This window comes from Narcine bancroftii, chromosome 5 (genome assembly GCF_036971445.1).
Source record: "Narcine bancroftii isolate sNarBan1 chromosome 5, sNarBan1.hap1, whole genome shotgun sequence".
In the NCBI taxonomy this organism is placed as follows: domain Eukaryota; kingdom Metazoa; phylum Chordata; class Chondrichthyes; order Torpediniformes; family Narcinidae; genus Narcine; species Narcine bancroftii.
Genome location: NC_091473.1, coordinates 105,388,726 through 105,402,398, shown reverse-complemented (window position 1 = coordinate 105,402,398; position 13,673 = coordinate 105,388,726). Strand labels below are relative to the sequence as shown.

Below are 13,673 nucleotides of genomic sequence, written 5' to 3'. Positions count from 1 at the left end.
TTCAAGTTTATTGTCATCTGAGTGCACATATACATGTACAACTTGACGAAACAGCCTATCTCTGGACCATAGTGTATACACACAGATGCACAGTATACCCTACACACAAACGACATAAATACATAGCAGTTCAAAATAAATATGTAGAAAAATAATTTACAGGTTTCCACGGTTGTTCAACAGTCTCACCAGCCACAAGAAGAAATTGTTTCCTAGCAGGTAAGTCCTGTTTTTTTAAATCTCCTGGACCTCTTCCACGAAGGTAGTATCTCAAAGATACTGTGGACTTTATGGTAAGGGTCCTCAATGATTCTCTGACCCCCTCTTTAAGGCCCAGTGCTCTTTAAGCACTGTTCCCTATAGATACTGTCAATAGAGGGAAGGGAGACTCCAGAGATCTTCTCAGCAGCTTTAATCACCCTTTGTACTAACCTCCAATCTGATGCTTTGCAGCTACCATACCACACTATGATGCAGCCAGCCAGCACACTCTCTATTGTGCTTCTGTAGAAAATTGGTAGTTTACCAAATCTAAAAATCAAAGTTTACTATTAAGTAATTTTATCAAACAATGAAATATGCCACAGCTTTTACATGACATTTGCCCATGTAAAATTTGCTTAATCTGAGGATATTAAGATTGAAGAATTTCATTTTTAACTAGAAATGCATTAACTATTTTTGAGCATCGTCAATTTCCACAGGTTCATCAATGTACATTTGTTTTAGTTGCGAGTGCAACAGCACAGCAGGTTTTCTTTTCTGGCAATGATTCAATATAAGGGAAGCAGAGTGGATCATGATACTTGATACTTCCTGCTTGAATTTCACTGATCTGTCAACACTTGGCTGCTGTGGAAGCATGTCAAGGGACAATCTCCATTCTAACAAAACACAGCAGCAATTGATGTAATGGCTGTCAAGGCCAGGAAAGACACAGCCTGATGCTGTGTACCAGGGAATGGGAAGCTTTTGTTGGTTTCCATGAGGTGAAGCAAACAAGAAATAGTAGCCCATTAATTCTTTTACATGACTCCATAAAAAGTATGTTGCTCTTGTGCATATCCAACATGATTTTAAATTTCTTACTTACAGAACAATGTGGTTTTGCTAAAAAGTTTTTCCTAAAATTGTGTTATTTGAAGGAATTAGCACTCTTGATCCTCACTGAGATCTGTGAGCAAAAAAACAGACTGGCAAAGTAGTCCAAGAATATGTGTGAGGCTGAGTCATTCAACATGTTGCTGGAAAACTCTCACTGCTACATTAGTGAACTCACCTAAGTACCATATTCAAGGAGTAAAGACTTAATTTTTTCTCTCCATCAGCCTGTGGAAGAAGGAGTTTGGCTGCATTGCAGGGTTCCTGAAAAAGCAGGCATTAATTCCTCCTGACTGAAACACCGAGCTCTGGCCACGGTGGGTCTCCATGTTCTCCTTGCTTAAACAAAATTCCTCCTGTGGATATCATTCTCCGCTAGCTTTTCCTGGTCCCTTTGACCCCATTTACATTCAATGCCTCAAACACCATGAACTTGTCATGGAGTAATAACACTATCCTGTACTGCTTAAATTTGTGATGTACTCCCTGGATCCCAAGATCATAGTTAAGGCTAAGTATCAACATTTATGAAAACTGGCAAGAGGTTAATCAAGGATATCATTGTGCAATTGATTATTATACATGGAAATGTTATGTGAAATTTGTAATTGAACATTTCAATTTTTTAGAAAGATTTAGCAGATGGCAATAACATTTGGACTGGCACCAGAGTTATTCAAAAAGTTGTGATTCCAAGTAACATGCAAAAATGATACAAAAATAGTTTGGCTTGACAAGATATGCCAAAGTGAGAGCTCTCACAATTCAACTTCTTCCTAAGATATCCTGCTTTCAGCCATAGTAATGGAGACAGTCAGGCAACAACTCATACTCCTGCACACACATATACAACCAGATGAACAAAACACACTGCCATGCTCTGGCCTCATACACACCTGTTCTGATGCAGGCATATCCCCTCTTGAACAAATCCCCACACATACAGCCGTATGTCCCTCACATACCATTGTAAAACATGCAGCCACATTTGAATGTACAACACTCTGAGTGAGATAGGCAAGTAAAAAGAATAAGAGTGTACTGATCATTGGAGAAGGAGTGCACACAGCTGAGGGAAAGAAAGAGTAAGTGGGTGTGTATTCATGAAGGATGATGTAACTATGTTTTGAGACAATTGATATATTGTCCAACCTTCCTCATCAAATGCACAAGATGACAAAGAGCATGGATGAATCCATCTTCAATCTCTCTCTCCCTCTAAGGACAAAAAAATCTTTCCAGTATTGTTATTTGCTAGTTTAAAGAAAAAGAGTCCTGAAGTCAAATATTAAGATATTTTGAATCATGACATGTTTAATGTTATGAAAACTGTGGTTAAGCAATGGGATGGATCTATAATGTTAACTATCTGCAATGTGCATCTCAGCGCCTTCTGGGCTCCCTCATTTATGCACTGAACTAAACTCCACTGATATTTCACTAAGACAAGTTGCTGGAGGCACCATATTTGACCTTTGACTGATTTAGTTTAGCTTAAGGAATAAAAGGAGTAGTTTAAGTTTATTTGTTGTAAAATACCTAGTACAGATAGAAGGGTTCTCAGCAAGGAGGTTGACAGATAGTTCTAACATTCATGTAGCTGTGTAAAGAGCACAGTGACAAAGTAAAGAATTGCAATGAAAAGAAAGATCAATTTGCATCAAAAAATTGGCGGCGATGATGGAGCTGCTGTAATGGCAGCACTGCTGCTCGTGTAGACTGGTAGAGAGCGGAACGCTCCATTGCAGGGTCCAACCGTCCAATTCTAATGCTGATGGCACCTTACAGGCTTTAGGTGGCCCTTTTAAGAAGCCAATGGTGTTTTTATTTAAAAATCTGCAATCACAGTTTCTGTGCCTATGCTGGGCAGTGGCCTCGAGGTGTTGCAGCCTCCATGGGAGCAGTGGATTGGCACAGGGCACCAGAAATGGGGAGAACATCCCCAGTTGAGAAGGAGAAGCATAAGAGGTGACCTTAGAGGACAGTGACCACAGCAGCACACCAGCGAGCAGCTCAGTGGCTGAAGGACTCACACAGGATGCAGGCTGTTGGAACTGACCTGTTGGAAACAGGTATTTGAATCAGACTTTGAAAGGGTGCTGAGGGCAAGAAGAGCTCCCAAAAGGGCTTGGGTGCTGAAAGCTACCTGACTGTATCTGAAGGCTGGATCCGGAGCTTGGGTTGCCAAATGGATTGAACAGGAGTCTGTGCAGCCACAAAGGCTCCAGGCTCCCTGGAGATGAACCCACAGACACTCAGTGACTCTGAAAGGACTCTGTGGTTCTCAATCTTTTTCTTTCCACTCACATACTACTTTAAAGAATCCCTAGATTCAGTGCCATCAGAGCCCTGTAATTAGTAAGAGATTACTTAAGATGGTATGTGAGTGGAAGGGAAGGTTGAGAACCACTGTTCTAGACCCAATTGTTGCTGAAACATTGTACTTTAGGTAATCATTTCAAGGATCAAGATGCAAATAGAGATGTTGAAGCCTAGATTCAAAAATTTGGGAATGAGTTTGTGAGAGACAAAGGTATTGAATGTGGAACATTGGTGTCAGCATCCAGGTGGTCCAGGACTGAATGGAAAGCTAGGGAGATGGCATCCTCCATGGATCTCTTTTGGCTGAAAGTCAAATTGAAGTGGGTTAAGGCTGCCTAATGGGTTGACGATGATGTGAATCATAATCAGCCTCTCTAAGCACTTCATAATAGTGGATGTTAAAGTCTCAGGCAGGGAGTCATTTAGGCCTGTTATTTTTTTCTCTTGTATGATGCTGGCCCCTTGAAGTAAGTTGGGAATATAACCTGTTGTATGGAGAGATAAAGATGTCTTTGAATACATCCACCAGTTGATGTGTGCAGGCTGTCAGAACCCCCCCCCCCCCTCGTCAGGACTCCATCTGGGCTGATCCCTTTCTCTGGGTTTACCCACTGGTAGGCAACTTTTATTTCAGTGACAGTGTCTATGGATGCAACATCGCTTACAGTAGTTAATATGGATGTTACCAGCCTACTGGCTCACTATTGCACGATTTTCACCACAGGGCCCTCCCTCCCTCAACTTCTGCTTGTACTATTTGTGAATATTTTTTTATTTTTCAAAAAAATTAACAATTATATAATTTCAATAAAAATATACATATATACAGTAGAAGCCTGTGCGTGGAGAGATGGACCAGCCTACAAAATGGCCGATAAATGCAGCAACTGCGGGGACCTGGGGGTGACACCAGCCATCGTCCCAGGTGACCTTTGCTCAGCAAGAAGATGGGAAACTCTGGCGGGAAAGCTGGTCAAACCCAGGCCGTGCTCCGATAACGCGGGGCCCTGATGTCAGCACCTGGAGCCCATATAAGTGCGACAGCCAGAGCAATAAACTAGTCTTGTTTTCCAAGGCTAAGGTGTGCACGTTATTCTTCTCTATGCTCTCATAGCATGAATTCTACCTTGGTGATCCGACAGATACAACTGGCAGTTGAACCTTAAGATGACAAATTAAGTGAAGCCAGCAATCATCCACACGATCTCTCTCAGGCTTCCAACGTTTTGGGTGTCGCAACCACATGTGTGGCTCAAACAGGCCAAGGCTCAGTTCCAGCTTTGCCACATCGCCATCAACAACACCCTCTACTTCTACGTCATGAGCACCCGCGATCAGGACACAGTGGCAAAGGTCGTAGATTTCCTAAGGCACCTCCGGAGCAAGGCAAATGCATGGCCCTCATAGAGCTACAAACCCACACTTTCAGGCTCTCCCAGTGCGAGCGCACCGCCCAATTGCTGCACATGTATGGATTGGGGGACAGGGCCCTGTCTGACCTAATGAGTGAGATGATCGTTCCAACCAAGGGCCACGAGCCTTGTCTGTTCTCTGAGCAGAATTTTCTGGAGCAGCTGCTCAAGGATATCTGACTCTTGCTTGTGGATGAGGACTTCAGCGATCATCAGAGGTTTGCAGCCCAGGCAGACATGCTCTGGAGAGCGAAAAAGGACAACAGCGCCATCGTAGACCACATCAGCACACCCTGCGAACAACCCCGGTGAGATCAAGGCCAATGGAGAGGCAAGTGAACACTCTGGGACATAGGGTGCAGAGGCCCGTCGATGTTGCCCAGCCTGCGGGTTTCTGGGAAATGCCCAGGCTAACCATTGTTGATGGCTATGGCATTTGGCCCACATGATAGCCACCTCTATGTCTGGGACTCACTGTCAGGCTAGTGTTTCCTGGTCGACACTGGCACCAAGATAAGCATCCTAACCCCCAAAGGCATCTACACCCACAATGGCAAGCAGGGCCCAGACTGAGGGCAGCCAACAGCTCCTTCATTCAGACTTTTGGGACCCGCATCATTCCACTTCATTTTAGCAACACCCACTTTACATGGACCTTCACCCTCACAGCAGTGGTGCAACTGCTCCTGAGGGCTGACTTCCTTCGGGCCCACTGCTTGCTTTACCTGCATCCAGAGAAACTGTAATACTTGGATTGTGCCCCGATTTTGCCATTTGTATTATGCTAAACAGTCTGGCTAGATTATTCACTGAATGTCTTTCCTTTACAAATCCTGCCTGGTCTGGATGTTTTAATTTTGGTAGATAGTGCCCCATCGTGTTGGCTAATGCCTTTGCTATAATTTTATAGTCAGCATTGAGAAGAAAGATTGGCATATATGATGATGTTTTTAATGGGTCTCTGTTCTTTTTAAGTAATACTGTGATTATAATCATGGAAAAAAATCCTGGAAGTGTCTGTGACTCCACTGCATGATCCAATATATCCATCAATAATGGCATGAACATATCTTTAAATTCTTTATAGAACTCAGGTGGAACCCTTCCTCTCCTGGAGACTTATTAGCCTACAATGTACTCAAAGCTTTCTTAATCTCTTCCTTTGCAAAAGTGGCATCCAGATCATTCCTATCATTTTCATCCAATCTAGGAAGTTCAACCCCTTCTAAGAACTCACATATTTTGTTTTCATCCCCCGGTATATTTGATTTATAAAGCTCAATGTAATATTGCTGAAAGTCATCATTTATTTATTTCTGATTATATGTGACTACATTATCTTCCTTCCATATTGTGTTTATCAGCCTTGCTGACTCTTCCACCTTTAATTGCCATGGCACCACCTTGTGAGCCTCTTTCCCAGTTCATAATATTAAGTGTTGATATTTCTACTCTGTACGTTTGTAAAATGTGATCATGTATCTTTCTTGTTTTCAATTGTTCTATATTTATCCTGTTCAATTGTTCTCTGATATTCTTTTTATAGTTCCAGTATCTCTTTTCCAACTTTTTTAGTTCTGCATTATATTCCCTCTTTACACTTTTCATCAATGAAATAATATGACCTCTCAGAAAAGCCTTGTAAAGGTTAAAACCTTGTGTCTTGCTTCTTAGTAATTTTGTGCCTATCCCTTTAAGGGGAAGTATAGTAGTGCTACTATTATTACTGTGATGTTATATATTGTAGTATCTGTGCAGACTCAGAGTTTGTATCTCATTCTTTGGAGAACTATGAAAGGGATGTAAGCATAGAAATACTTTTCTTTGAATTCGTCTTAATCATTTCTTATTCGTCTTATCGTCTTATGTGATTATGTCTTTACATATAACTGAATGCTTTGCTTATTCATCATTATAAAAATCTTGATGCAAAGTTATGCAAAATGTTTATACATTTATTTCAATCAATTAAAGCAAAGCTACATAAATATGCATCTACAGAGTTTGGTTTATTGGTTTGATAAGATTGTAATTCGGAATATCGTCGTTACATTTCTTTGAAGATGATACATTTTGAAATTGGGATATACTAGAAAATAGAAGGTGTCATCTATAGCCTTCATGCTTGCCCATATTAAAAAAAAATATTACCCATTGATCCAAAATTTGTTTAACAAAAAAAAAATCTATTTTTTGCCCAATAAATTGCTTAAAAACTTTCCTCTTTAACAATATGAGGTTCAGATGCCATCTGTAAACAGCTTTCTGTTTCTCTGTTCTTGAAATGGTCTACGCAAGTGGTAAGTGGTCAGAAAGTAGTCTCGATAAATATTGTGATTTCATTACCCTATCTTTTAGTTCAGCCAACAGTAAAAATAAATTGATTCCTGTATGTAAATCATATGCCCTTGAGTAAAAAGAATAGTCTCTCTCTGTTGGGTTATGCTGCATCCATATGTCAATCAAATTTAAATCCTTCATATAAGATAATGTCATTTTAGCAGCCTTAGCCCTAGTTACTGTTCTTGCAGATTTATCCTCCTATCAAAACTTCTCCTATCAAAATATTTTGTCTCCCCTCAGCAGCTTTTAAAAATATATCCTTCATAAAGGCTTTACCATCATAGTTTGGCACATAAATATAATCATCCATGATTCTGAATAAATCTTACAGTTTTATATTACATATCTCCCTGCTTGATCTTTTGATATATTTTCTACAATAACCAGAACATTATTATTTATTAGAATAGCAACCCCTCTTGCCTTAGAATAGAAAGATGAAGAGAAAACCTGCTCCACCATCCTCTCTTTAACTTATTGTGTTCCTTCTTAGTAAGAGATCTTCCCTGTAAAAAGACCACATCTACCTTTAACTTTTTCAAGTAATCGAAAACCTTTCTCTTAATTTATCCCATTTAAACCATTAACGTTAAAGCTTGTAAACTTTAATGTCTTATCCTTATTTATTTACAGACAAATATTGCACAGTAATACAGTTGCAATAAATAATCAAGCAATCTTGTGATTCTTCCCTGTTGAAAAAATGTGCAAACTCCTGCTCTGATGGCGACGTAAACAAGAAACCCCAGAAGCCCACGAGAAAAGCCCACATTATCCTCCAGAGATGAAGAAACAGAACCCCGCCCTAAAATGCCAACTTTAAAACAAACTTCCCTCCTGACGCCATTACCCCCCTTAGACTGGAGTCTACACTCTGCTATTACTTTATTTGACATTCAACATTTCCTTGAGCTCTGTGAAATATCGATAAGAGAGATTGACATTACCTAATAAATATCAGAGGATGAGCTACTTTCTTTTATGTGAAGATTGACTTCAACCAGCGATTATTTTTGCCAATTTCTACTGGGGCTTATGCCATTATAGATGAAATACATGATACCTCCTCAGAAAGTAAACATCCATGCCTACATGCAGCAAAACCTAGGTAACATTAAAACATAAGCTCATAACTGCCAATAATATTCATAACAAACAATTGCCTGATAGTGTCCACATTGATCAAAACAGAGCATAACCACTCACCCACCAACAGCATCTTGGGAGTGAACATCAATTTGAGGCAAAACTAGACCAGCCAAATAAACTTTGTGGCTATACTTGTGGATTGTGGATTGGTTTTTCTGAGAGGATTACATCCAAAGAATACTAAACACTTCATTAAAACATCCGAATGAGAGCTGCCCTGCAGGTGCACTCTTCCTAATAGCATTGTGGACTTGTCTTCAGCAGAGAAATTGTAGAGGATCAAGAAGGTGGTTCATTAGGACGAGGTGAAGTTCAAATATCTGCAGTAGTTTGAGGGCAACGGAATGGATATGTCATTGAACCTGAATCTAAGTGGGAATTAAATGTGCAATTTGGCTATGGTCTGGGATCAGACTTCTAAGTGATGGCTATGATCTCTAGCAGTAATGGGGTGGGATGTAGTTCAAGTTTATTATAATCTGACTGAGCATATACAACCAGACAAAACAGAATTTCCATGGACTATGGTGCATGCACATACACAAACAATACCCAACAAATAATAATTACATAATATGCATAAAGATATAATTTATAAATATTTTGGTTTGATTGACTCGATTACAGGATTCTGGTCATCAATCTCACAGCCTGCAGGAAGAAGGTATTTCCCAGCCTGGTAGTCTTGATTTTGATGCTTTTGTATCTCCTTGATGATACTGGGTCAAAAATATTGTGTGAGGATGGAATGGAGCCCTATTTGAGCAATACTCCCAGTGAATATAGTTAATAGAGGAAAGGGAGATCCCAGTGATCTTCTCAGCCATTTTGATCATCCTACATATTGACTTTTGGACTGATCTAGTCAAATCAAGTTTATTGTCATTTGATTGCAATAGTGCAACATAACAAAACAGCATTATTAGGTCCTCAGTACAAAACACGCCCACAACCAGACATAAAACACACACAAACAAAAAAATGCACATGCAGGACAAGCATTCATAATAACAAATAAATAAATGTTGTTTCATAAATATGAGGGTCTCAGATGGTTAGTGTGAGACGTTCCTTTGGTCGTTCAGCATTCTCACTGCCCATGAGAAGAAGCTGTTTCTTAACCTCGTGGTGCTAGCTCTGATACTTCTGTACCTCTTTTCTGATGCGACTAGCTGAAAGGTGCTGTGTGCAGGGTCCTCAATGATTTTGCACACCCTTTTCAGACAATGATCTCAGTAGATCATGTTGAGGGGGGGGGGGGAAAGGAGAGGGAAACCCCATTGATCCTCTCTGCCACTCAAATGGTCCTATGGATTGACCTCTGATTAATTTCTCTGTGGTAACCATACCACACTCTGATGGAGTCGGCTCGAATGCTCTTGTAGTTGGTCGACATGATGGTGGCCAGAAGCCTTGCCCGCTTCTGTCTTCTCAGGAAGTGCAGTTGCTGTTGCACCTTCCTGACAAGTGAGGAGATGTTGTGTATCCTTGATAGGTCACTAGTTAAGTGGACTCCAAGGAACTTCTTGCTCTCTAATCTCTCCACCACAGAGTTATTAATGTGTAGTGGAGGGTGGTTGTTCATGGTCCTCCTGAGGTTCTCAAGCATCTCCTTTATCTTGTCAGCTTTACAACTATCATACCATGCAATGATGCAGACAGACAGGACACTCTCACATGTGGTCCTGTAAAATGTTGTCAAGATAGGAAAAGCTAGTCTTGCCCTCTTCAACCTCCTGAGGAACTGTAGGCACTGGTGCGTCTTCCTAACTAATGAGGAGGTGTTGTGAGTAGCAGGTGTGATAACTAAGGAGGATAGTTAAAGGAGGAACTTACTAATGTAGACATTATGATGGTAAACTCGATTAGGTCCTTCGGCCAATGATGAAGCAAGCCTTGACTCTCCAGGTAAGCCATACTTTGAAATAAGTGACTCACCAATTTGGAGATCTTGAATGGAAAAAGGATTGTGTAGGTGATATTAAAATCTTATAACTTAATTTTGCAAGCCTGAAAATCACCTTGCATTTGGTTCTGGATTAAATTGACAAAGGTATACTGTGCACAGAAACAAGGTGGCAATGAATAATTAAGTTTTCGATCTAACTCAGTCTAAAAGTGGTTATGCTTAGCTTTAAACAAAAGGGTTAAATACAGCAGATGAGCAGCAGATACAATGGTTTGGTCTTTTATTTCATGATGATGGCCAGAAGGCCATGAAGAAATTATCTCCAAAACAAGTAAAATTAAGATTTGGAAAACATCTTAAGCAGAACTTGATATCCACTATAGAAATTTTGCATCTGGTTAAATTGATCGGAAAGTAAAAAGATAGTGTGCCAGGAGATTAACATTTAGGTTAAGTAATATATACAATTCAATCTCACCAGAATAATGATGTTGTTAGCGTTTGCAGCTAAGTGTTCCTAAAAATGGACAACAGCATATTCCACATTATAGTAAATTGCAAGTTCCTTGTTAAATTACCAGAACTCATTTGGGAGCTAGTCGATTTTGCTAATAGACCATTAGAGCAATCAATACATTTCTATATCAATTTTGTGCTGCTACATTTGCAGCAATTAACTTCGACAGCACAGGATGTTACTAATATGAACAATTATTGCTACAATTTAAGAGGTCTTGTTTGATGTTGTGATAGTTAACATAAAAACAATCATTTTAGAAATAAATAAATTTTAATGTCTTTAAGTTATATAGTTATTACAAAGCACAAATGTACTGTATTTCATTGGATGATGGATACTCTGAACATTGTTTTCATTTAAGCCTCAGATATTTGAATTTTTAAACAGAAGCAGAAATTTCCATAATACAATCTTTAAGCATCTTCAATTTTGCGGCAATGGCATTTTGGTTACAGATTTAATTCAGAATCACAGATTAAATGATCTGTAAATATTTTAATTGAATCAGAAGGTAAATGTGGTAAATTGACACTTTGAGCTTAGAGAGGAATTGATTGAATGACCCATAACTGCATAAAGAAAACCAAATATAAAAGATAAAGAAAATTGTAGCTTTGTAATAGAAAACTCAAAGATTTAGAAAAGAAATAGAAAATAACAAAATGTTCTATTCCAGGATTCATAAGGGGAAACAATTTAAAAAAAGCATTCTGGTATTGAGCGTAAACTTGAGGGAAAAATCTGCCAAAACATAGTTAAGTGATTTGTGTCCCTGCCCATTCATGGATACTGAAGTGCCAGCTTACAATTCCCCAGTTTTCCACAGGCAAATCATAAGGCTTATATTACCAAGCAATGGAGCAAAAAATTAAGAAATCTTGAGGCAAAAAATGAGTTGCCCAAGGAACTCAGCAGGTGAAGCAGTATCTGTGAAGGGAAATGAAGAGTCAACATTTCAGGTCGAGATCATTCATCAAGATATCCTGCAGCATCCCTGAAAGCCAACGTTGTTGGATAAACAAACATCATGCAGTAAGATAACTTGCTGGTCCTTCAAGCTTGGCTTTATCGATCAGAAAGGGTGGTTAATTCTGCCTCCTACCTTCCATCCATTTATATCTCCAATCCAAAATTCACAAGCAGAAATAATTTTGTCTACCAACATCTGGAAACCCACTCATGCTTTCCTTCTCTTTGAGGAATTCTGAACATTTGGCCCCCTCAGCCATATCTTCACTATATCTTCACTTGGTTGCTTGCAGGAGGGGCAGGACTAGCAGCTCAATGTTCTGGGCTTCCATTGCTTTAGATGTGATAGAATGGTGGTGGGGGGGGGGGGAAAGGCAGGGGAAATTAAACAAGGTGGAGTGGCATTGCTTGTCAAGGAAGATATCACAGCTGTGCTCAGGCAAGACAGACCAGAGGGCTCATCTGAGACTGTATGGCTGGAGCTGAGGAAAGGAAAAGCTATGACCACATTCATGAGGTTGTAATATAGACCATCCAATAGTCAGTGAACATTGGAGGAGAAAATCTGTAGAGAGATAGCAGACAGCTGCAGGAAACATAAAGTTGTGATAGTAGGAGATTTTAACTTTCCACATATTGACAGGGACTCCCATACTGTAAAGGGACTGGATGGCTTGAATTTTGTCAAATATGTTCAGAAAGTTTTCTAAATCTATATATACAGGTACTAACTAGAGAGGGTGCAAAATTGGATCTACTTTTAGGGAACGAGACAGGGAAGGTGACAGAAGTATGTGTAGGGGAACATTTTGGTTCCAGTGATCATTATGCCATTAGTTTCAAGTTAATTCTGAAGAAGGATTGGTCTGAGCATCAGGTTGAGTTTCTAAATTTGAGAAGGCCAATTTTGAGGAATTGAGAAAGGATCTAGAATGTGTGGTTTGGGATAAGTTGTTTTCTGGCAAGGATGTGTGAGATAAGTGGAGGATCTTCAAAGGTGAAATTTTGAGAGTACAGAGTTTATACATTCCTGTCAGGATCAAAGACAAAGTTAGAAGATATAAGGAATCTTGTTTTTTTAGGCATATTGGGGATCTGATTTGGAAGAAGAGAGAGAGGTCTATAACAGGTATAGGCAATGTGGAGCAGATGAGGATCTTGAGGAATATAAAAATGCAATAAAAAAGCAAGAAATCAGGAAGGCTAAAATAAAACATAAGGTTGCTTTGGCAGATAATGTGAAGGAAAATCCTCAGGGTTTCTAAAGGTATATTAAGAGCAAAGGATAGTAAGGGACAAAATTGGTCCCTTTGAAGATGTAATATTTTTGTGGAGAATTCTAAAATGAATGATAATTGCCATTGTTGTTGAGCTGACCAGGGTTTTGCAACCTTGGAAAATGCAAATGTTAAGGGCTTGTGTTCAGTTTACATAGTAAATTCTCTGCTCTCCAAAAAAATAACAGAAATGTTAAATAGACAAATAAATGGCCAAAAGCATCAGAGTGGTCGGCTTTGTCTGGAGCCAAAAGAGATGGGGAGATCTTAAATGATTTTTTTTTCATCAGTATTCACTTAGGAAACGGTCTCAGAGTCGTGAGAATTAAGGAAAAGAAGTAGTGAGGTCATGGAACCTATACAGATTAGAGGAGGAAATGCTTGCTGTCTTGAAGGAAATAAGAGTATGTAGTGAGATGTGAACGAGCACAGCAAAGAGACTGAGACAATAGGATGTGAGCTCCAGTATTACAACTGCTTTATTTTGAATTCCGCGCTGCAGCCTTTAAGCCCGATCTTGGTCCCACCCCCATCATCCCGGTGCTTGCGTCCCGATGACACAAGAGTGTACGCAACCTTCCAGTCTGGACCGGAAGAGACAGTCCCGTGATGCCATCCTTGCCACAGCTACCCCCAACCACATGTGACAAGTGGGGCCAGTTTGCTGCTAC

At 39.8% G+C, this 13,673-nt stretch overlaps 1 protein-coding gene across 5 annotated transcripts in view; it reads left to right on the top strand.

Moving 5' to 3' along the window:
• The window catches only part of agbl4 (AGBL carboxypeptidase 4), a 294,365-nt gene that overhangs the window by 261,406 nt on the left and 19,286 nt on the right, over positions 1-13,673 (top strand). Inside the window, exon 6 of one of the 5 annotated variants that reach the window (XM_069938588.1) lies at positions 7,812-8,175. The exons of the other annotated variants lie outside the window; for them this stretch is intronic. Within the exon in view, the coding sequence (XP_069794689.1) occupies positions 7,812-7,829 (18 nt within the window). The 3' untranslated portion in view covers positions 7,830-8,175. Of the gene's footprint in view, positions 1-7,811; positions 8,176-13,673 lie in introns of those variants that run through there. 5 annotated transcript variants of the gene reach the window in all.